General features: G+C 37.4%; 1 protein-coding gene across 1 annotated transcript in view; it reads right to left on the reverse strand.

Moving 5' to 3' along the window:
* grin2d.L (glutamate receptor, ionotropic, N-methyl D-aspartate 2D L homeolog) overlaps positions 1–25,188 on the reverse strand; it is a 136,707-nt gene that overhangs the window by 79,309 nt on the left and 32,210 nt on the right. The window contains exons 3-5 of the mRNA XM_041569081.1: positions 22,623–22,737; positions 11,002–11,213; positions 3,175–3,343 (exon numbers count right to left, since the gene is read on the reverse strand). Coding sequence (XP_041425015.1) covers positions 3,175–3,343; positions 11,002–11,213; positions 22,623–22,737 — 496 coding nt within the window. The remainder of the gene's footprint in view (positions 1–3,174; positions 3,344–11,001; positions 11,214–22,622; positions 22,738–25,188) is intronic.

A 25,188-nucleotide genomic window follows, 5' to 3' on the forward strand; every position in this document is an offset into this window, starting at 1 on the left:
TTTTTGGCTTTAAATTCTTTCCATAAAAAGACAATTATTAGTAAGTTACGCAGAAGCCCATTTAATGCTTATTTGTGGTTGAATGAGAGATTACATTGTAAGCAATACACGTTACATTTGTATGCGAGGATTTCATGGTTTTTACACTTTAAGAATCTCAAATTTTTAGAGCTTTTTTAAAAAAACGAAAAACCACACATTCTTAGAAATTCGTGGGAAAAAGACGAAATTCGATTGTATGTAAATCAGTCTGTCCTTTACAATATTTGACTTTTAAATCTTCAATAACGTGGTTGATTTATTTTAAAAAAAGCTATTGAGATACTATTTTGAGTGTGTCCCCATCTTACTTAGGGAACATGCTGCTTTAGAAACATTTGCACTTTCACATTTATGGTAATCATCCATTTGTTAAGCCAACAGTAAATCAACATTTCATTTCAAGCTCTCATAATGTTTTCCAGTCTGCCTTGCTTTAAAAATCATTTGTTCTTACTTTGTCAGATAAGGATGAAGGTAGAACAAATGTGGTATATGTGCTATGGTGATCTTGATTAGGGTCTGTCTCTCCAGATAAGGTAGTTCTGGATGGTGCATGGACTACTATATGTATAATGTATGTCTTCCAGTTGCTCATTGTATTTTATGTATTCTACATTGAACAATTCTAGATGTTGGAACTATAATAACCACTAGTCCTATCTAAACATGTGTCTACACTGTGTATATGTGGTCCTACTGATACACTTCCTTCTAGCAGGTTTTCCCATCCCAAATCAGCGAATTAACCATAATATACATAAATTAGCAAAAATAACCAAACTATCAGCTGCATTGTGCTAGGAGTGCTATTTACATTTTAGTCTCTTAATGGCTGACTAAGTTTAACTTCACAATGTCTTGCTCTAGAGAACATGCAGCCATTATATAACGCAGATATTGTTTAAAAGTATCTTGTACTTGATCCTACTTGATGTAATTAATTCATATTGCTGGCAAAACAGCCCAATTGGGTTTAATTAATGTTTACAGGATTTTAGTAGACTTTAGGTATGAAAATCCAAATTACAGGAAGCCCCCCTTATACCAGGTTCCTAGCAATCTGTATATACCTTAAAGAGGAACTCCACATAAACCTAACTTAAGCTTTTTTAAGAGTAAACATAATTTCAGGCAACTTTGCAATATACATCAATTAAAAAATATGCCTTTTCATTATTTTCAATGGTTTGGAACAGTTCCCTAATCCTAGCCCCTTTCTCTCCTGCTGATCTGTCTGACTACTTCGCTGAGCTGGCTGACTACAGTTACTTTGTATCAGCTGTCCTCAGCCTGCATCTTCCAACCCCACAATTCCCTGCTCAATAAGGAAAGGCACATCACAGTGCAATGTATTGTGGATTTTGTAGTTCCTGCATGCTGTCTGTAATCTGTGGAGAAGTTGTTACAATTTGTAACATAAGTGTTTAGTCCCTCCTTCCCTGCCAGGATTTCAAATGATGCAGAAAGAGAAGACAACAGCTGGATTTCAGCATAGAAAATGGCATTTATTTATACTTGTTGAAGAAACAGGTAACTGTGATGGGTATATTAGGGTTTTCTGTTTTCTGTGGGTCTCTTTATCAAATTTTGGTTGGAAGCACACAAGTGAGACACATATAAATAATTGAATACAATTGCTTGAGACAATTACAATTGGCTTTTATAGAAACTCTCCAGCTTTTACTTTTTGGTGAATTTTGGCATTTTCATCCCAACTATTTGAGGTTTTACAAAAATGTCACGTGTATCTTTGTGTTTTTTTTTTCAAGGGGTTTTTGCTTAAGGAATAAAAATTAGAATTTTTTTAAAAAAATTCTAATTCATAAAAACAATTTACAAATCTCCAATGTGAGCTTTTTTTTAAGATCACATTCTACCCTTTAAAGATTTTCAATGAGTCTGGCCAATTTTGAATTAACTCAAATTGAAAAATAGCTTGAATTTTGGAATTACAACTCCGACTTCAACATGAACTTGCCAGCTTTTAGATGAAAATGTAAAAAGGAGAAGGAAAGTAATTTTATACTTGGGGGTGCCAAAAGTTAGGCACCTCCAAGTGATTGCTTTTACTTACCTGACACTCCGGGTCAAAAAAAACCTCACCAAACGCAAATGTGAGATGCTTTATGAACAAATTCAAAATCATGTTCTGCTCATCATTTTCAATGAGTCTAATAACTGAAAAAATTGCTACATTTTCTAAGGACACCTCCCATTTACATGAACTGAATTTTTACATTTCAGTTTTTCAGTTTTATTGCACTTAATTATTGGGTTGATTTTTTGGAAGGACATTTGAATTTCTCCATTCTCTGTACTACAGGTGATGTGAGGAAGCCTGAAAGACTGAATCTAAATTTATTGTATGTTACTCTCTTTGTTGAACGCTGTCTGAACGCTACCATTTTTTTTTAAAGAAATTTCTGTCCTGTTTTAGTTGTGGTAAAGGGGCCTATCTAGGGTAGCTGGCAGTTATGATAGACACAATAGAAACACTGGCTTTATACATCTTTTATGAAGGTCATTAAGTTATAAACAGCTTAGTTTAGAGAAACATAATTACAGATGGGTCTGCAGTTAAGTCCCATCTGTTTGTGGTGCAGTATAAATCCTCTAAAATACCCACTACATTATTTAGCCATTAAATCAAATTGTCAACTACTTAAGCCACGTTAATTTTCCTGCAGTACATAATATCTAAATATAAGCCTAATAGGAGAAGCCCAATCCCTGGATACTTTCTACACAAAAAAGGCATGAGTGAGAGAAAGGAATAGCGGACATTAATATCTGTCTCACCTTCACAGGTTAGTGTGCATACATATGTTTTCAAAAGGTTTAGGTTTGTACTTCTTTGGCATTCTTGGTACCCAAACTCCTAGTGGAAATGTATTGTAATACCTGTGCTAAATAAAAGCAAACAGCCCAACTATGAAATTTTTATATTTTATTTATATTTTATTTATAAAGCACACACTTATTAGTTAAAGCTGTCTAATAAATGTGTGTATCTTGCAACATTGACAAATACACCTGTATGGTACCGGTTAGTAGTATAAAACACTAGTGGGATACACTGTTTCATGATATCTGTTTTTGCATGCAAACACATTACACCATTTCAACTCTTACCTCCCCAATCATGCCATTCCACACACCATCAATCTTTTTTCCATGCTTCCCATTGGTTACTAGATAGAGGTCATAAGTAAATCCAATGGTCTTGGAAAGCCGTTTCAGAATGTCAATGCAAAAACCCTTACAGCATTGTTTGACGAATATGATAGGGTCTGTCAATTGGCTGGAAAAAAAAAAGAGAAAATACAGATTAAATAATTTTTTATGTCCATGGTGGATTTGCTTACAGAAATGTTATTGTTCAAAGCATTAAATTCGTCTTTTGGGTATGGCTAACTCCAAAAGTTTTTATTTGTATAATGAACATTTCCTTTAAAATGCCACAAACGTGCTGAACACTGAATAAAATTACTTGAAAATGATATCTCTGGCCTATAAGTTCCTTGTTATATTCATTTACTTTTATGACCTATGGGCTGAATTGGCCTATTACACTCAGGAGCTCAAAGCAATCAAGGCAGACATGTTAGGTGCATTAGATGTGCCAGGACAGCATGAGATTAAGGGGCAAGTAGCCAAAAAAAAAAAAATTCTAAGTTTTTTTTCCTCTATTCCTTCACTCGAGCTAAGTAAATGGGCCTCTAGGTGATTTGTCCAGGGTCACAAATGATTCATGCCATAAGGACTCAAACCAGGGGTTTTAACATGAGACCAACAGCTGATCTCTTTAACCTTTGGGCCAACTCTTCTTTCTTTATATGACACAAAAATTAAAACTTATTTGATCTGCTATCTTACATTTTAGGCACTCCATTTGTCTATATGTGAAAGTACTCTGCAGATGTGTGATAAATAACCCCTATAATGTTAGTTTGAATGTAATAATGCCTACAGTATCTGGGAACCTATTTTTTACTCCCAAGCCCTGGTACATGTGTGTAATTCTTTGTTTCTTGTTAGTTTTAAAGGGCACCAATCATGACCAAAATCATTTACTAAGTAAATACACTATGTGAAAGTTCAAGAAATCCGATTTTTAAAACAGTTAGAATTGTTTGTATAATTTAAATGATCAGCTCACTATTCCTTCTGCAAGATCTCCCCTATCTCCCCTGCAGTTCTAGCTGAGGCAGCCATCTTGGATTTCACTGGCTCCTCCTACCTATATCTTCCCAGCCTGCTGTAGCTCTGAAATCTCACACATGCTCAGTTGAAATTCCTTGTTGCTTATCAATCCTTCTAAGCTATTTTCAAATCAGTCAAACCTGTGTGTTAGCTGCTGTTCAGTAGTGCTGCCACCTGCTGGAAGTTACTGTGTGCCCTTCATTTGCATAATGACTTTACCAGCAGGGGACAAGATAGGGAAATCTCCTGATACTTCTAGTGGAGGAGTTTACTTAAACAAGGCATTCTGGGTAGAATACTCAAAGCAGTGTTACAATCTGAGCATGCTCCTGAAATTTGCATATTAGAGTCTCTGTTATAGTCTCAATATGGCCTCCCTCAGTGGAAGAACCCATTTGACAAAGTAAGGGATTTTTTTAAAACTTGCAGTTTTTTCAAAAAACTATATATGTAGTTTGATTAAACGTGTTTAACTTGAACTGGTCAGATTGTTAATATGTGTTTGATTTTGGCTGTGATAGGTGCACTTTAAGATTGCAAGCTGAATATGGTTTATAGTATTTCAAACTGCCTGGGATTTTTTTCTTGCTGACACAATTCTATTTCTAGTGTATAATGTGAAGTGAATGGTTATTCTAGTGTTATATTACATTTAACCAGTATTATTGGTTTATCAAATGAGAACAGTCATACCAAGACACCACACCAAAAGACAAAAGAGAGGATACCGAAGGAGTTAAAGAAACTCAATACACTAAGAAACTGGAACACCAGACAATATTGGTATCTCAAGAATGTCTTTTTCTTCCCAATATGATAGTGAATCTACTAGAAACAGACTCTTCCTTTGCCTACGTTGTCACTTTAACAGCAGGAAAAATAAAATCTGTGACCTTTTCTCTCTTAGCAAAGATGTGAGTTAAATTGTTTGAGTCATGAAAATGAAGAATGGAAAAGGAGTTTTCATACATTTGTGACTGTTCAAATAAAATATATAGAGTGTCTTGTTCCAGACGTCCGTTCCAGGCTGTGCATAGATAAGGTTATGGTTCAGTAGACGAGACAGGATTTAAATGGTAATGTCCTCCCTGGCCTAATTCTGCCTTTTACAATTTTGATTGAATAAGTCAAAAAGTTGAGTTTATCTTTAGCTAAATATAAACAATATGAACTATAGAGTGAAGGTCAGACCTTCCCTATATAAGCGTTAGATTAAGGGGCCCATTTACTTAGCTCGGGAGAAGGAATAGAGGAAAAAAACATTGAATTTCGAATGTTTTTTTGGCTACTTCGGCCAACGAATGAGCTACTTCGACCGTCGACTTCAACCTCGAATCGAACGATTTGAACTAAAAATCGTTCGACTATTTGACCATTTGATAGTCGAAGTACTGTCTCTTTAAGAAAAAAACTTCGACCCCCTAGTTCGCCACCTAAAAGCTACCGAAGTCAATGTTAGCCTATGGAGAAGGTCCTCATAGGCTTTGGTAGCTCTTTTAGGTTGTAGAAAAATCGTTCGATTGATGGATTAAAATCCTTCGAAACGAATGATTCGAAGTATTTAATCGTTCGATTAAATGATTTTTCGTTCGATCATACTATTTGCGCTAATCCTTCGACTTCGATATTTGAAGTAGAAGAATTTAACTTCGATAGTCGAATATCGAGAGTTAATTAACACTCGATATTCGACCCTATGTAAATCTGCCCCCAGATGTTCTTTAGAAGTTTCCAACCTCAGATATTTTTCCTTCATTTACTTCAGGCATCTCTCTATTCTATTCTAATGAATATGAGTTGAAAGCATCAATGTAAATCGATGGTATTTTTATTAAAGGGAAACTGTTACTTTTTTCAAGTACAGGTATAGGATCAGTTATCCGGAAACCCATTATCCAAAAAGCTCCAAATTATGGGAAGGCGGTCTCCCATAGCCTCCATTTTTATCAAATAATTAAAATTTTCAAACACTATTACCATTTTCTCTGTAATAATAAAACAGTAACTTGTACTTGATCCCAACTAAGATATAATTAATCCTTATTGGAGGCAAAATAATTCTATTAGGTCTTATTAATATTTAAAAGATCTTTTAGTAGACTTACTAATGAAAATACCTCTTATCCGGACCCCTTTCTTATTCAATTCACTCTTTTAGGTCAAATTAAAAAGTGTATGAAGGCAATATAGAGAAAAAAAAAACTATAGTGCCCATTTAAGCACAATTTTCCACTGCACAATATACCCTTAAATATAGTTAAGGTGGTACAATTCGTAGGGGGCAGATTATGTTTTCTAGCATCACAGTGCTAAAAGTCTCCTTGCACTTCTGGGTTCTTGTTGATGTTCTTGTGGACACTTCTTTACTTCAAGCCTAAATAAGTACAAAATTAGTGATGAGCGAAAGTTTTTGCCAGGAATGAATTTGCCACAATTCATGCAAATCTTTTCAAGAAAATTCTGCACAAGAAAAAATTATTGCGCGCAAAAAAAAGTTTTGCGTTTTTCATGTATTCATGTATGAAACAGATTCACTCATCACTATTCAAAATATCTTTAAATACACTTGCTACTGCCTAGCCGAATTGCCAAGCATGGAAGGAAAGAACCTAAATGTATTTAATTATTTTAATAATAACATACTATATGCGTAACATACTATAAAGGGCTATTTTTATAGAAATGCAAGAAAAAACAGTACAACGTAAAGACAAATGGCATCGCCTCATATACGCCGTGTTACACCATTCTGAAAATATTGTCTCCATAAATATTTTTCCCATTGGTGTAGCTGAAATATAGAAACTCAGCCGTTTGGTGTAAGTGCCAGCATCACCAACACTACAGACACTTTTAAAAATTAATTTTTTACATATAGAAGAATGTGAAAAGGGATCTCTACAGTGGTATTTGCCTATAGGTATGAATTTGCCACAATTCATGCAAATCTGTGAATTTTTTCAAGAAAATGTTGCCGCGACAAAAAAGTCACCAGGACAAAAAAATTGCCAAGACAAAAAATTCTGCACAAGAAAAAATTATTGCGCGCAAAAAAAATGTTTTGCATTTTTCATGTATTTTTCGTGAAACAGATTCAATCATCACTATTTAAAATATCTTTAAATACACTTGCTACTGCCTAGCCGAATTGCCAAGCATGGAAGGAAAACCTAAATGTATTTAATTATTTAATAATAACATACTATACGGGTAACATACTATAAAGGGCTCTTTTTATAGAAATGCAAGAAAAAACAGTACAACGTAAAGACAAATGGCATCGCCTCATATACGCCGTGTTACACCATTCTGAAAAAATTGTCAAAAACTCCACGACTGCTTTGATGAGTATGACTTCATTTGAAAATATACGATAAGTCCTCCAGTTTTATTAAGAAAGCTTTAACAGTTGCCTACATTGAAGATCATTGAGGGTATGCTTGTAATCCTGTTATTTACTTTTTTTTTTGCCATTAAGACGTTGCCATGACTTTTTATTTTTACATCGACATTCAGAAGATATTGCTGCTTAAATCATTTTCAGTCCTCTCACGGAAGTCTGTGTAAATGTAAGATGTTGTTATAAATTTTAAATTTTACATAGTTAATGTCTGCAGTGTTTAATGATCCTACTGTAGAACAAGCCCCTCCAGCAGAAAGGAAAACATAAGAAAGAGCTGTATAGAATTAAAAGGAGAAGCTTGGAAGCTGCATCATTCAAGCATTTAGACCTCAATGGCCTCATTTTCATATATACATATACTGTACGTCTCCAAGTGAACAACACAAATGATTTATAACTGTTATTCCCTAACCTCTCCTGAATAATATAGGTATATTAATCTTGTTCTTTACAAAAAGAAAGGCAAGAGAATATTCCACAAGAATGAAACACAATTACAGGGCATAATGCATTTCAGTTAACTTATCAAACCCTCATTGTGTGTATAGGGTAAAACTATAGGCACTATAATTGGAGTAACCATCATTATTTAAAGGGGTGAGCTGTTCCAATACAACCTACTAAGGGAGAAGCATATATTGAACTGTATCTCAAAACATGCAATGCAAACTACAGTTAGGGGGTTATTTACAAAGCTCCGAATACCCGAAATTCCCCAAAATCCCAAAAATGTGTGATTTTTTTGTGTTATAATAGGCTTTTAAAAAAATCACAAATTTTTCGGAATTTATTAAACCCTGAGGGCTAAAAAGCACGAGTATAAAAATACGGCATCTCAAACCTGTCGAGGTTGCATAAAAGTCAATGGGAACAGTCCCATTGATTTTTGGTCGTGTCGGGGGGTTTCGGGCAATTTCCCTATGTTTTCGGGGGAAAATTCACTAAAAAATTTTGAAAATCTGAGCTTTTCCCGCAAAGTTAATTTTGGGAAAATGTAATCATAAATAAGCGTTAAAAACCCAAGCAGCTTAGATCGGAGTTTGTAGAGATAAATTCGGACCTTGATAAACAACCCCCATAATGTTAGTTTGAATGTATTAATACCTACAGTATCTGGGAACCTATTTTTTATTCCCAAGCCCTGGTACATCATGCTTCTTTTATTGATCCATCTAACTTTCTCTTATAAACAGCTAATGGTTATACTGAAATACTCTATATAGTATTAAACTAATTATATTATTCCAGTGCAAGTGTAAAATAACAAAAGGCAATGTATGCAATATACTTAGTAGAGGTTGGCAATCAGTTGTTGAATAACTTCTTGTTAGGATTCTTAGGACCCATGGGGAAACTGGGGTTTTACAGATAAGGGATCTTTCCATAATTTGGATCACCATACCTTAAGTCTGCTAAAAATCATTTAAATATCAGGGGGTTGAATTTTAGAGTTTTTTAGACCTCAAATGAACTCACAACTCAAAATGGTTTCTAATTTAAGAAAAAACTTGAATGGAAAAAAAGCTTGAATCAGCGAGTTTGGGGTTAACAACCCGAAAACTCAAATTGATCAAGTTTTCAGGCTAAACCCTCAGGAAAAAAATGGAACATTATTTAGGCTATTCTACATTATGAAGGCTACATCTTGAAATGTTTCAAGGGATCTCTGCTATTGAGTTCTACATGATCTTGACAAGTTTTAGATGATGTATTTTCGGATTCAAGCTATTTCCAGGGTCGTGGTATAATAAAAAAAAAAGTTTTTTTTTACCTGAAAAATTGATTTTTTGACAAAAAAATAACCTCAAAAACCTCGAATTTTTTGTGGAAAACACAACGTGAACCTTAATAAATCTGCCCCTAAATAAACCCAATCTGATTGTTTGGACACCAATATGGATTCATGCAGTTAAGTTACCATTAAGTATAAGGTTATTATTACAGAAAAAAAGCAAATTCTGAATTATTATCTTAAAATGGCTGTAATTTGGAGCTTTCTGGATAATGGATTTCCATATAATGGATCCCATACCTGTAATAGTAGACCTTTTTCAAATAAGCAAACACAAGAGGGATCATGTACATGTGCGAGTGCAGTTGCATTACCTGCAATTACCCTGCAGTCACTTGCGCATAACACGCTTATATCAAAATGGGCTCCTTGCACTTCCTTCTCAGTTCTTCCCAGGGCCGGCCCAGATCCACACCCAGAAACTTCTTTGTGCCTCGACTTCCCTTTGTTGGGTGGTCGTGGCAAAAACTTTGCATGCATGCTCACACATGCGGAGCAGCTCATCAGCGCGCCGGCTCAGCATGGGAGGCCGGTGGGGGGCCCTGGGAAAGCAACAACAGTGGGCACCGGGCCCCTCAGTCTGACCCTGGCTCTTCCTGCCTTCCATTCAGAAATGAGCACTGCTGCACCTATTGACCCTGGAGCTAACTCTACTTCCAGACAGATGATAGCTCCAGGATTCACTCCAATGGTTTTAGTTCAGTTGAACAAAAACAATAAGGCAACTGAGTTCTCATATGCCCAATAGTAAAAATGGTGCTAATAAAAATTAAGGGGCCCATTCATTAAGTTTGAGTGAAGGAATAGAAGAAAAAATGCTTTGAATTTCGAAGTGTTTTTTTGTCTACTTCGACCATCGAATGGGCTACTTCGACCTTCGACTACGACTTTGATTCAAACTAAAAATCGTTCGACTATTCGACCATTCGATAGCCGAAGTACTGTCTCTTTAAGAAAAAACTTCGACCCCCTAGTTCGCCACCTAAAAGGAACCGAACTCAATGTTAGCCTATGGGGAAGGTCCCCATTGGCTTGGCTAACTTTTTTTGGTCGAAGGATAATCCTTCGATCATTGGATTAAAATCCTTCGAATCGTTCGATTCAAAGGATTTAATCGTTCGATCGAGTTTTGCACAAAATCCTTCAACTTCGATATTCGAAGTCGAAGGATTTTCATTCCCCAGTCGAATATCGAGGGTTAATTTACCCTCGATATTCGACCCTTGATGAATTTGCCCCTAGAAATCACACCAGACAGACTTACTTGAAAATATTCAGCGCAACTATGCCTGTGCACAGGCATTTGCATTCACTTTGATCAATCAGATGCAATTGAAGTAGGTGCAATGCAATTGAATCACGAGCATCGGCCCTTTTCAATCGCAATGATGCCTGAATTCTAGGGGGGAAAACACTGCATTGTGGGAAAAAAACAAAATTGCTCTATGCTCACTGTACTGACAGACATACATGTACCCTAAAATATTTTTTTACGCATAGTCATAATGAAATCAAAAATAAATTTTGAAGGTATTTAAAATATATCAGTCGTATACTGTACTTGTCAGTTCTGTTAAGTTGTTTGCGGCAGGGTACAGAATCCCGGATGCAGGTGCCTGTTGCTGGGTCCACACCTTCAACAATAACAAAGGGACGTTCCTCTAGGGTAGCGACAGTAAGATGCTGGTCATCATCCACAGGTTGCAGGAACTTCCCGTAACGGGACCACACGGGGTATTTCATCCGTAGCTCCCCATGCTCCCAGATTCCAACCTAGATTATAAGCAGAGTCTTTCATTAAGTAATGGAATTTTAGATTGCCTCTTTAATGTGTTGATAAACTGATAAACATTATGGCAAATGATTAATTTTGATATATAATTCAGATAAAAAAATTGTATTTACATATATAAGGATACAGCTGAATATTGTATGTATGGCACAGCAGACCTATGACCTTTAGTATACTCTGAAAAAGGCCTGTAGGAGTTCACAGCGAGACACCCTATATATACTGTAATCTGCTGTATGTGTAATTGTACGGTTAAATAATTAAGAATGCAAGAATTGGATAAACTGGGGATTTAGAACATGCCCATAGTTGGTTCTAATTGAAGCTCACAAGCTTACTATCAAAAGCAGGCAGGGAGGGTGTTCACTGGGAGAAAAATTAACCTAAACACTAATAAAACCTAAAATGCAGATGGTATGTATATGATATCAGATACTACTAAATATTCCTCCGTTTTTTTTATGCAGAATGGCCTAGTGCATCTCAGATGAACTTTGAGGGTGAAATCATCATGTTGCGCAACCGTGACAGATCACCAACAATAAAATAAGGATTGGAAAAACACAATGTGAATGACATAAAAATAGTTTTCATTTCTATTTATATCGCTATTTAATTCTTTTAAGGCCTTTTCCTCAGTTTTCTCCTTTTTTTTATAGTACATTCATTTATCGTGTGCCAGTAGAAAACAGGGTTTCTCACCTCCTTTATTCTGTTTCTAAAGCCCTTCTCACCATGCTAAGATGACTACAAAGAACTTGTGTAGCTCAAAATAACAGCACACAGTGCGCTAAATTAATGGGCTTTCTTAGATTGGCTGTAATTAATAACAAATTAAGTGATGCAAGAATTTTGTCACATAGTTAATGTGCCTTATTTAATATCAGTTAAGCCTGACCTTGCCTGGAATACACTGTGATGACTTGGGTTATCACTAAAAAAACCTTGTAAAACTGTGATGCCCACCCTGTGTCCATGCAACTGTTGTTGAACCATGGGCTCTTATTACAATCTGCACAGCTTGTTGTTCAGATAACATTAACTAGGTATAATAGTCTTTGGCAATTTAGTGAGTTTGAAGTTTGACTCCTACCAAACTTTTGATAATTGCAACATTATGGAGATCCTCACCACTTGCCCTGTAGGGGGAAAGTAAATATGTTCAGGTTGAGTTATCTCTCTGAATTCCTGTGCTAGCTCCTCAGTTGGACTAAATGCAGAATGGTTAATCATAATGACTGCCATGGGCTGGGACTCAACCTAAACTATCCAAGACATATCATTGTTCACTGCACCCACAGTGAAGAGGGAGCTGAACCAACACAAAGGCATCCCATGACCTTAATCATTGGAGCTGTGCCTGTTTCTACAGTACAGCCAAACATCTCATGAAGATTGTTAAAGGAGAAGGAAACCCCTTTGCAAAAATACCCCTGTACCCCCCACCCCACATAGACCCCCTCCCTCTTCCCCACAGGCTAACTACCACCCCCCCCACCCCCCCCCGGGGAAATGCCCCATACTCCATACTTACCCCTCTGCGCAGATTCTTCCAGCGGAGTTCCACTCATCCATCTTTCGTGTCCTCTGTTAGCTGACTGGGAGATCTGCAATTTCCGTGTAATTACACACATGCACAGAAATACCGATCTCCCAGTCAGCTTACAGAGGATTCAGAAGATAGATGCATGGAACTCGGCAGGAAGAATCTGTGCAATGGGGTAAGTATGGAGTATGGGGCATTTCCCCAGGGGGTAGTTAGCCTGGGGGGGGTCTACCTGGGGTGGGGACAAGGGTACACTAAGGGGGTTATTTATCAAAGTCTGAATGTATCTCAATATTTTCTCCCATTGATTTATATGCAACCTTGGCAGGTCTGAGATGCTGGATTTTCAGATTCTGACTTTTTCCATCCTCGGGGTATAATAAATTCTGAAAAATTCAGATTTTATACTAACAAAACACAAATTTCGAGTTTTTTCCATTCGGAGTTTAGTATATAACCCCCTTAAACTATTAGCTATGCATATGGGACCTATTATCCAAAATGCTCGGGACCTGGTGTTTTCCGGATAATGGATGTTTCCATAATTTCCATAATTCGGATCATACCTTAAGTCTACTAGAAAATCAAGTAAACATTAAACTGGTTTTGCCTACAATAAGGATTAATTATATATTAGTTTGGATCAAGTAAGAGCTACTGTTTATTACAGAGAAAAAGAAAATCATTTTTAAAATCTGTATTATTGGGATAAAATGGAGTCTATGGGAGACAACCTTTAATCACAAACCTGTAATTTGGAGCTTTCTTGCTAACAGGTTTCCAGAAAACAAATACATGTAGTATTAAATGAATAGTAAGAGTATTGAATTAAGAGTATTGAATATGAGGAATGCCCTTACAGCAGAGATAAAATGAGCAAAGTTATGAGCAAACATATTTAAATATATATATATATATATATATATATATATATTTATATATATATATATATATATATATATATATATATATATATATATATATATATATATTTATTTATAGTGTGTCTATAGGGGGAGGTTCGAATTTATGATAATCCATGTATGCAAGTGTTTGCAATTTCAGACAAATTAATATGGCTTCATTAAGGTTTATGGAACCTTAGTCTCAACCATCAAAAGAGATATATTTCCACATTCATAATGTGACTGTAATTTCAGGGACATCCAAAAGATGTCAAATACCAAGAAAGGCTTATAAAACAAATATATTTCCACATTCATAATGTGACTGTAATTTCAGGGACATCCAAAAGATGTCAAATACCAAGAAAGGCTTATAAAACAAATCTACAGACTTTTGTTGTTGAAGACTCAAGCTTGGGGTCATGGCAGTAAATAATTATAAAATATCTGGCAGTTTTGTCACAGCAGTTGGCAGCGGTGTTGTAGAAAGACTATATTTAGTTGTAGCAGGTAATAAACCCTAAAAATGAATAGGGCTAAAAATGCCATATTTTATATAGTGAACTTATTGCACCTGCCTAAAGTTTCAGCTTGTCAATAGCAGCAATGATCCAGGACTTCAAACTTGTCACAGGGGGTCACCATCTTGGAAAGTGTCTGTGACACTCACATGCTCAGTGGGCTCTGATTGGCTGTTGAGAAGCTAAGCTTAGGGCTCGTCACTAATTATCCAGCAGAAGATGAAGTTGGTCTGTAATATAAGCTGATGCTACAGGGCTGATTATTAAATTTGATGCTAATTGCACTGGTTTCTGTGCTGCCATGTAGTAATTATCTTTATTAATTACTAATCAGCCTTATATTGTGACATTTCTATTCTATGTGTACTGTATATTGTGAGTGGGTCCCTAAGCTCAGTAAGTGACAGCAGCACAGAGCATGTGCAGTGAATCAGCAGAAAAGAAGTTGAGGAGCCAGTGCCAGGCCAAGCCGGACGGGCGCCCAAAGCAACCCAGCTGGCTACATCGACCCCCTCCTCAAACGTGCGTGCGAAGTGCATGCGCATGCGTGGAACTGACAGCACACCAGGGATTCTTGAGTAGTTGCCAACTGTGGTGAACTCAAGAGCCAGAGCATAAGTGTATGTGTGTGCATGGAAGAGTGCATGGAAGAGTGCATGGAAGAGCATGCGGAAAAGAGACAAGAGTGCAGGAACACCCAAAGAGACAAGAGGAGCTGCAAGTGGTGGAGGACGCAAGGGTCTGAGCTAAGGGAAGGAGACAGAAGAGGAATGTGCCATTCACCTTTGAGCCCTAGGCACATACCTCTTCTGTCAGCCCCTAGTTCTGGCCCTGTGAGGAGCTACTGGAGCATCTTTGGAGACACAGATCTTTACTGCTTAAGGGCTATGGTTGCCTTGGGCTTTATAGTCTACTGTACTTCTTTAGTTAAGATTTAGTTCTCCTTTAAACTGGCAAATATCTGTAGAGGTAGATTTACTGACCCTGGAAAATTGTCCCGTTGATTTAAGCTGTAGCAACTGATCCGTAATACAAATGTCTAATTCGTTGCGTTACTACAAAATGTCTTCATTGCTAATTAGGGATGTCGCGGACTGTTCGCCCGCGAACTAATTCGCGCGAACATCGACTATTCGCGTTCGGCGAATGTTCGCGAACGTCGCGCGACGTTCGCCAATTTGGGTTCGCCTTAGCTGGCGCTTATTTTTGCCCTCTCACCCCAGACCAGCAGATACATGGCAGCCAATCAGGAAGCTCTCCCTCCTGGACCACCCCCACACCCCCTGGACCACTCCCCTTCCATATATAAACTGAAGCCCTGCAGCGTTTTTTCATTCTGCCTGTGTGTGCTTGGAAGAGCTAGTGTAGGGAGAGAGCTGTTAGTGATTTGAGGGACAGTTGATAGTAACTTTGCTGGCTAGTAATCTACTTGATACTGCTCTGTATTGTAGGGACAGAACTCTGCAGGGATTTGAGGGACATTTTAGGTTAGGTAGCTTTGCTGGCTAGTAATCTACCTTCTACTGCAGTGCTCTGTATGTAGCTGCTGTGGGCAGCTGTCCTGCTGCTGATCTCTCATCTGCATCTGTTCTTCAAACAACTGCCACCTAGCTGTCTAAATATCAATAATAATACCGTCTCCAGAAACACCACCCGAGTGACGTTTTTCAAGCAGCAATAATATATTCCGTATCCAACGGCTGTAGTGTATACGTTGACCTTGCAGGCATTATTTGCCCAGTCTTTAACCAAGTGCCACCTAGCTGTGTGAGCTTTTTCACATTCCGTGTCCAGAAACATCACCTGAGTGACGTAGTGTGATTTCTGCCCTTTACAGCACAAAACGCAGCGCTGTGTCAACAATGGATTTTTCAGATACATTTTTGCCCTTGATCCCCCTCTGGCATGCCACTGTCCAGGTCGTTGCACCCTTTAAACAACTTTAAAATCATTTTTCTGGCCAGAAATGTCTTTTCTAGCTTTTAAAATTCGCCTTCCCATTGAAGTCTATGGGGTTCGCGACGTTCGCGAACTATTCGCATGTTTTGTCGCAAGTTCGCGAATATGTTCGCGAACATTTTTTCCGCCGTTCGCTACATCCCTATTGCTAATAATGGAGCTGTGTTGACCGAAGTGGTTCATGAAACAACTTTTAGTAGTACAGTTCCGATAAAACTTGAAAGCTTTCTGGACCAATAAAATACCTCTTCATCCGCTCAGATGGAATAAAAAGAGCTAAGTCATAATGGGTATGATAGAAGTGAAGGAATGAAAAACATCATGAAAATTTCAGTGCGCTGCTCACATTTAATGAGGTGTCTTTTTTGCAGGAGAGGTGTGCATGAAATATTCAAACACATAAGTAGCGCTGCAGATTAAATTGTACAAACAAATCATCTCAAAGAAAGAGAGGATATATTTAAAATGATTAGTATCCCAGGGAATCCTCAGGAGGAGAATTTCCCTTGGAGTGTTAATGGTGCGCCATGAGTCAATGCAACTTGTTAATAACGGCACACTGTAATAAATAAATACATTAGTAAATTAATATGTCCTGCTGTTAGTTGGGAGCTGTTTAGAATAAAGCAAAATACATGCCATAGAGGTTAGAAGGAAACGATAGGCTATATATAGGTAGGGATTATTTTCTATAATTGTATAGTAAAACATATTAAGGGGGATGCTGTATCTGAATCGTTGTTAAATGGGAGCTGTTAGCAGGCATGCTCATGTTAGCAGTCAGTTGAATCATACTACAGTTCCAAGTACAGGAATGGTAATCCAGAATCCTTGGAACCTGGGGTTTTCAGGATAAGGGATCTTTCCATAATTTGGATCTCCATACTTTGCTTGATAAAACTGATGTAAACATTAAATACGTCCAATAGGCTGGTTTTGCTTCCAATAAGGATTCATTAGGTCTTAGTTCAAGTACTGTTTTATTATTACAGCAAAAAAGGAAATCATTTTTAAAAATGTGAATTATTTCATTATAATGGAGTCTATTAGTGATGGGCGAATTTATTCGCCAGGCGCAAATTCGCGGCAAATTCGCGGCAAATTCGCTCGATTCGCCAAATTTTCCGGCGAAGCGAAACGGCGCAAATTCGCCCATCACTAGAGTCTATGGGAGATGGTCTTTCCGTAATTCAGAACTTTCTGGATAACTGGTTTACAGATAATGGATCCTGTACCTGTGTAAGCCTATAGTAAACTGAGGGCACGGTTGCTCTAACTATGAGCTCTACCCCAATAATGTGCTTTAGATGAGACCTTAGTTCCCAGGGCATGAGCCCTCACATCGGTGTGGCGATAGGGTGTTGCACAACAGTAAATCTATGCAATGCACAATAATTGAACATCAGTAGTTCTTTCTCCTTTTTCTTTTGGGGACACTTCCTATGGGAAACCCAGGGGGGGGGTCTATCTAAATCCATATTGCCCTGTCTCTGGTTCCCTGACTAGGCAACAATGCCCTTGGGCTCTAATCCCTTCAATGACTCCTCTGTAGTGCCAAAGATGCTCAAAATAGGTAGCCCTAAACTGGCTTTCTCTCCTAGAGATACTATTACAGGGTCTAGTTATTCCTTACTAGTCCTGACTAATGATGCCTCCATTTCCCAAATCCACTTAGAAGAGGGTCAGGCAACAGCCTCTACAGAACTCCCTCCTGAGCTCATATGCCTCAGGCATTTAAATTATAGCACAATGCCACCAAGCGGCCTAGCCTTGGATAGCTAAGAGTCATACTGTAACCCAGGAAATAGAGCATTACTCCTTCCCTTAGACCAAGGTCCCCTATGGACACAATCTTTGGGGAATGCAAACTAAATGGGGATACATTTATCAGTCCCCTGCATTTGTATATTCAAGTCAGGGTTCCAGTCCACCTAAACTAAAGTTTTTGGAGCTTTTTTTTTTTTGGAGCTTTTTGCATGATGAAGTATTCAGGCCCAGATTTGTGGCAAGACCACAAAGGCCTGGGCCTAGGGCGACATATTTGTAGGGGCGGCATGTCGCCCAGCCTCATCTATATTTCCGGGTTCCTACAGGAAACCTGGACCGAAGTTACAGTGGGTAGCGAGTGGTGAGTTTCAAAGTGAGCTAGCGGCAGGGGGCACGCTCACGATAGTAGTAGCGTGCGTGCCCCAGTGGTAGTGTGTGCACACTCAGGGGTAGGGGCATCGGAGGCACCCAGCCTAGGGGCGTCTTACTAGCAAATCCAGCGCTGGAAGTATTATACTTTACTTGGATAACGTCAAAACTTTGCTTAAATGCCTTTTTACCAGACTGAAAAAGTCCATCATTTTGAACAAACAAATATTTAATATATTAAGCTTATTGGGGGTACTGTGATTTTGATTGCATCATCATTCTAATATATAGAGTGGTCACTTTGCTGCTTAGTAGATGCCTGGTGTGAATATTGGTAGTTATAAAACTGCCTGTAAATGCTGTAAATAAGGCTACAAATGTATTGTTTTTGCTGGTTTTTATTGGTCATCTTCAGTTATGGGTGCATCTGTGCGAAATGGTGAAAAATTATTGAAGTCAATGGGCGTCAAAATTATTTTGACAAGCGTCAAAGTTGACGTGAGTGACAATTTTTATAAGAGCAACTTTTTGGTCCAAATGCATTAAAGTCAATGAGCGCCCGAATAATTTTGACGGTCAAAATTTTTATGCGCATGACAATTTTGAGTTGACAAGCGCCATTTTTTTTGACATGTCAGACTTTTCGCCTGCGAATAGTCGCCGCAGTTTCACTAATTATTTTGTGTCTGGTGATTTTATTAGCCTATCACTACTCATCTTTCTATTTAGTCCCTCTCCTATTCATGTTTCAGTCTCTTATTATAATCAGTACATGGTTGGAAGGGTTATTTGAACTCTTTCCTGTTTCGCTTCACAGAAAAACGCGTTGCATAATTTTTATGCACTCGACAAATTTTACATGCGTGACTTTTTTGTCCAAATGCATTAAAGTCAATGGGCGTCAAAATAATTTTAACAAGTCAATTCAATTTTTACACACGCAACTTTTTTGTCGCAGTAAATTTTTCCGGCTGCAAATTTTTGCAGCAGTTTCAAACAAAAATTTGCAGGTGGCGAAATGCGGAAATTCGCCGCAAATCCATGCCTGGCGAATAAATTTGCCTATCACTACAAGTAATAAAATATTAAAACCAATTACAAATTTTCTCAGAATATCACTCTCTACATCATACTAAAAGTTCATTTAAAATTGGAACAACCACTTTATTTCTTTCCCTCTGCTTGTGCCTGCTGTCAGCTCGAGTTGCATTAGGTGCAGTTACAGGCCAATTACAGGCCTATTTAATCCGACCTCTCTGTTATCCACTGTTTCATTAGACTCTTTTGCTGTGACCAAGCCTCCAGTTTCTGTGTTTCCGGTTCCTGAGATACTGAATTCTTATATTCTGTATTCGGAAGTCCTTGCCTTTTGGAATCCGGTACGTCCATACCTACCCTGTCCATGTTCCCCCATATTCTGACTCCTCAGTTTTGACTCAGCCTTTTACTTGGCCTTTGCTTGTTTGCTGCCTGCCCAGGTCATTGCCTGTGTTACCGATTTGCTTCTTGCAATTCCTGTACCATGCAGCATTTTTTTTCTTTATTAAGACTTGCTTTAGCTGTACAGTGTTTCCAGTTTATAAATCACTGATATGTTTTATTGAATTTACTCAGCACATGGGCTCTATCAGCTAATTTAGCCGGTAAGTCTGATACCCAATGGAATCACCTTCTTTGTTTACGTGCAACTCCATGCCCCTCTGGTATGGAGCAGGGTTCCTCTGCACTACAAGGCACAGAGTTTGCCCCAGGTGCTATAGCACTTCATCTCTTAAATTAACCCTTGTGAGTTTGGAATGCTATAGGAATTATATATGTTTTGTATCTATCAGGTATCTACCAGCAGGGCCGCCATCAGGGGGGGACAGGGGGGAGAGTTGTAGGGGGCCCTGAGGGTAAGGGGGGCCCGGCCACGCCACACTTACTTGATTAGCTGGGCCCGCCATCTTTGTGAGAGCTGCTGACTTCGGGAAGGCATGGACGTTTAAGGGGCCCTGGCCACCAATTTTCTTATAATGTGGGGGGGGGCCCTGGCCACCAAATTTTTTCTATCATGTGGGGTCCTATTTTTTAATAGGGGGGCCCTGGACACAAATGTTTTTTATGGGGGGCTCTGACCACCAATATCTTTTTATTTTTAATTAACATTTGGGAACCCTAGCCACCAATATTTTTTTTGTTTTTTTTACTGTGTGGTGGGGGGCGGACCTGTGGGGTGGGGAGGGCAGACTTGTAGGTGGGGCTTGCGGTGGGTGCGGCCTGGGGGCCCAGGAAATTTTGTCATATGGGGCCCTTTAATTTCTGATAGCGGTCCTGTCTACCAGGATAGATAGTAGTAGTAGTTGATGCTGGTTCTCATATAACTCCCCTTCTTGGTATATAGATTTATTCATTGTAATTCTACTTCCCTAAAGACTTTTCTCTCAGTAGACTCTCCTGTTCAATCCCTGTTTGGGCTTCTCTTCCTATACAGAGGTCTTTATCCCATTAGGGCATTAGAAAAGGAAGTGAGAAATGGAGGGAAGCAGGAGAGAGACACAACTTGGAAAAAATGTATAAATGTAAGAAAAAGGAAGTCAAAATTGACTAAAGATAGATATAATATTAAAAGTAGCAAAAAAAATATATAATTAAAAGCTGGCAGAACATTTTTGACATGGTTCAGCTATGACTACCAAATAAATGGAGTACATGATTATTCCAGATACAATGAAAGATTTTTGCAATTGCCTGATAAAAATATGGAAAAAATATAAATAAATAAACAAAAATAAATATAAAGTCTGCTTCTCTCTTGGTTTTGCTACGCTTTTGATGTATAACCTGTGATTATAATAATATTGGCCTAGATGCTCATTCTTCAATTCCTGGTGTGTATTGTTCTCTGTATTTATTTAGCTTAGGTTGTTTCTCTCCAAATAAGTCTGTTTTTATTTTTTCCACTGGTTTAGCAGGGATATATTTCATTTACTTATTTTTTCAAACTGGTATAACAATGACTTATTTTTCAAATCCTGTTGGGTGCTAACAAATGTTGGGTAATCCGTTACTTAATGCAGTATGTGAAATATGAGTGCTGGCTTTAATTAGAGTATTGCTTGATAACATACTGTTCTGAAAACATACTGAAAAACACTTTGCCAGGACTATTAAATATACGTTATAGAAAGAAATGCTGTAGAACCCATACTCTAAAACTGTAACAATTACAAACACAATAAAAGGAACAGAGAAAGCTGGAATAGCTGCAGTGTCTGCTAAAATGATGGTACAGGTATGGGACCTTTTATCCAGAATGCTCGGGGCCTGGGTTTTTCTGGATAATGGATATTTTCCTAATTTGGATCTTCATACCTTAAGTCTACTAGAAAATTGTGTAAACCTTAAATAAACCCAATAGGCTGGTTTTGCTTCCAATAAGGATTAATTATATCTTAGTTTGGATCAAGTACAAGCTACTGTTTTATTATTACAGGGTTAAAGGAAATCATTTTTAAAAATCTGGATTATTTGGCTAAAATTAAGGCTTTCTGGATAATGGCTTTCTGGATAATGAATCTCATACCTGAATATGGTGTATTTTACTTAAAATAGGGTCAAAACAAACAGCCTTGGAAGAAAAAGGCCAAAAAACCCATTGAGAGTCTCAAACCATCACAGAAGCTGGACTTGTTTACTAACATTGATAAATATCATAGATAAATATCTGGAGAGATTTCTGGCAACCAATCAGCAATTAGATTTAAACAGCCATCTATAAGTTAGAAAACAAAAGCAAAGATTTGATTGGTTGCTATGGGTAACATCTCCAGAAATCTCTCCAGATATGTATCTCCAATGTTTATCTCCAATAGTAGTAAACATGCACCACTTTATTGAAAAGCAATAACTCCAGCAGCACTCCGATATGTGAATCAAAGGTTATTTATTCATGCCATTAGCAGAGCGACGTTTCGGGCTATTCCAGCCCTTTATCAAGCATGCACCACTTTATTGATATCCTGGGGCATTTATGCCTTTCTCAAATTACATCAGCACCTCTGATGATGTTCTGACCCTTTTAGACAAGCCAAGAGATACTTTTCGGAATAGTGATGTCCCATCTGATCCTACCACCCTTGGGGCAATATCTAAAACTCTATGTTCTTTATGCAAGTTCCATCATATCATATCATCCATCATATCCTGCTTTGCTTAACACCCTACCAATTCTATTTCTGCTTAAATTCGGAACCATTGACATGCGTCTATACATTTTTCTGCCTATGAAATGACCATGAATTATGTTTTCTGATGTTTAGAATCTACTGATTAAGCACTTACCACTTCCCAGCTCCTCTCTTTGTTGAGTGCAATCACTACAAGAGCTGGATTAATGAGGTAGCCATCTTCATTAAAAGAGAAGTCCTTTGCACCCCAGGAGATGTTCATGAAATACCTGTAAAGATAACATGTTTGTCTCAGTAATACAGCAGAAAATTATATTTCATATTTTTGTCTCTGAATACTCCAGAAAGATCAATAATCTACCTGGAATCCACTACGAAAATTTTAAGCAAAATCTTTACTTTTATGTATCAGCATTACCATACTAAACAGTTTGATTTGATATTTTTTTATCTTTAAACCAAATTTTGTGGCATCTAGTCCTCTTTTTTTGCCAAAAACATAATCAATCCAATTGCCAATGGGTCACTCAGACCAAGATTCGGCAGCAATACCATTAGCATACTTAATGCACAGTGCACAGCTTCAGTGGTGATGGCAAGAAATAAATCACTTTCACGTTGTAGTTTTGTGCAGCCCAGGAGATAAACTGTGTGATATATACAGATAAAACATACTAGTGTATTTGCAAACAATACCTACACAAGTAAAGACTATTTGCTATGTGCCAAGTTTTTCATTATGACAGCCAGCTGATTGCCATGGGTTAGAGAATTTTGAGAATGGTTTTGGTAAATTAGCAATAGCAATTAATTTTGGAAAAATTTAAAAATTCTTCATATTTCAGTGCTTTGCATAATAGGTTTCTCCTGCATCCCAGGGGTTAATATTCCAATTTTTAAAAAATCTTCATGCTGGTGTTTTTATCAACTAAAATGTCTGGAAGCTCAAATCTGCTGAGATCCATTCAAACCAAAGGGTTGTTTGTTTCTATCAATCCTTGAGAATTCTTCAGTTGCTTTTCCATTAAAACTTGAGTGAATTGAAGTAAAAAAATAAATGCCAGAGAATGATATTTATTGGGTGTCAAATATGCTGAGAAAATTATGTTTTTCTAAATTTAAAAAAAATGCAATTACTTCATATTTAAGCCCATACAGTATATGTAAACTTTGGTACCTACTGTGGAATAATGTCTAAACAACAGGCTACTAAGTCAGCACTTAGCTGGTAAAGGTGGGACTGCAATAAATGGGTATTAGAGATCCCAAGTTTCTAAAATCTCCCCCCTCCACAGTAACTCCCCTTTATATAACATGTTCCTGTGCAATGTCTTTCATAAATCTTTTATCACTTACAAAATATTTTTTAAAACTATATAGTGGGTAAAGTATGATGTGTGCATATACAGTGGTGAGCATCAGTGTTTCTCCCTGTGGCACCCCTTATAATAAGACACATTTAGGGGGTGATGTTCAAATTAGAATTTTTGCCACAATTTTGTACACAAACTCACAAATTAAAGTTATATTTCAAAAACTCAAATGTTTGGTTTTTGTTAAACACAAAAAAAACTTGAATGTAAAACTTTGGCAGAAGTCAATGGGAGTCATTTTTTAAATTCAAGATTGTCTAGTTTTTATTTGAGCTTGTAAATTGTATTAAATTGTGTTTTTTTATATTGGATTTTTAAATTAGGAAACATTTGAGTTTCTTTCATTTGTGAGTTTATTTGAAGTATAAAAAACCTGTGGAGAAATGAACGAAATATTTCACTGAGTATCGCTGAGAAAACGATGCCCATAATGGGACAAAAATTGTTGCACTTCAAAAAATTTTGTGCAATTTTTCGCGATTCAAATAAAATTTTGACGCCGATAAACGTCAATGCATTTTGGAATTGTTGAATTTACCCATCACTATGTAATACCCATTAGTTGTTGAGGGACAGAGCAAGGCAGTACTACTCAAGAGCACAGAGCATAGTACTTGCCCTAGTTTAGTGTGACAATGTATCATGCAGATCTGCAATTGGGCAAAAAGGGATATTATTGTTCTGTAGCCAGATTTTGCCATCGGTCTCTAAAAAATAAAAGAAAATACATGGGTATTACAGCTAAACTGCTGATATATAAGCATTCCAATCAGCATGTAATAATAATACAAATGAAAGAAAAGGTAGACAGGCAGAAAATATTTAATATGCAGAATGAACTCAAAAATCATTATATCCACCAGTGCCCGATAAATGCACTAGTAACTCCCATTAACAGAACTAGCAACCACATCCAGCCTCTGTCTGGCCAATAGGTGGAATGAATTAAACCAGCATCGGGAACAGACCAGAGAATCCTGCCAGTTCAGATTTAGATAAGAACATGTTGGTTCCCTGCACATTTTGACTATGTATGCATGCCAGTAAAGTTAATAGTGCCAGAGAGTGAACTTGTGTTTATGTATGTGTTGTGATTAAAGACAAGTGCAAGAAGGTTCAAAAATGAAAGTGTTAAAAATAAATTATTTATACCTTTCCTAAGCTCCTATAGATTCCAAAATCTCTGCGAACACAAGAAGGCACTAAGGGTAACTTAACAAAATGTTTCATGAACATTACTCATCTGTTTTAGTGCTTGGAGGTGTATTATTTTATAAGCATGTACAGAAATACACGGTAACACTAATTTCTCCCTTTAAAGAATTATTATTATTTTATTTATTATTA

The sequence above is a fragment of the Xenopus laevis genome, chromosome 7L (assembly GCF_017654675.1).
Source record: "Xenopus laevis strain J_2021 chromosome 7L, Xenopus_laevis_v10.1, whole genome shotgun sequence".
In the NCBI taxonomy this organism is placed as follows: Eukaryota; Metazoa; Chordata; class Amphibia; order Anura; family Pipidae; genus Xenopus; species Xenopus laevis.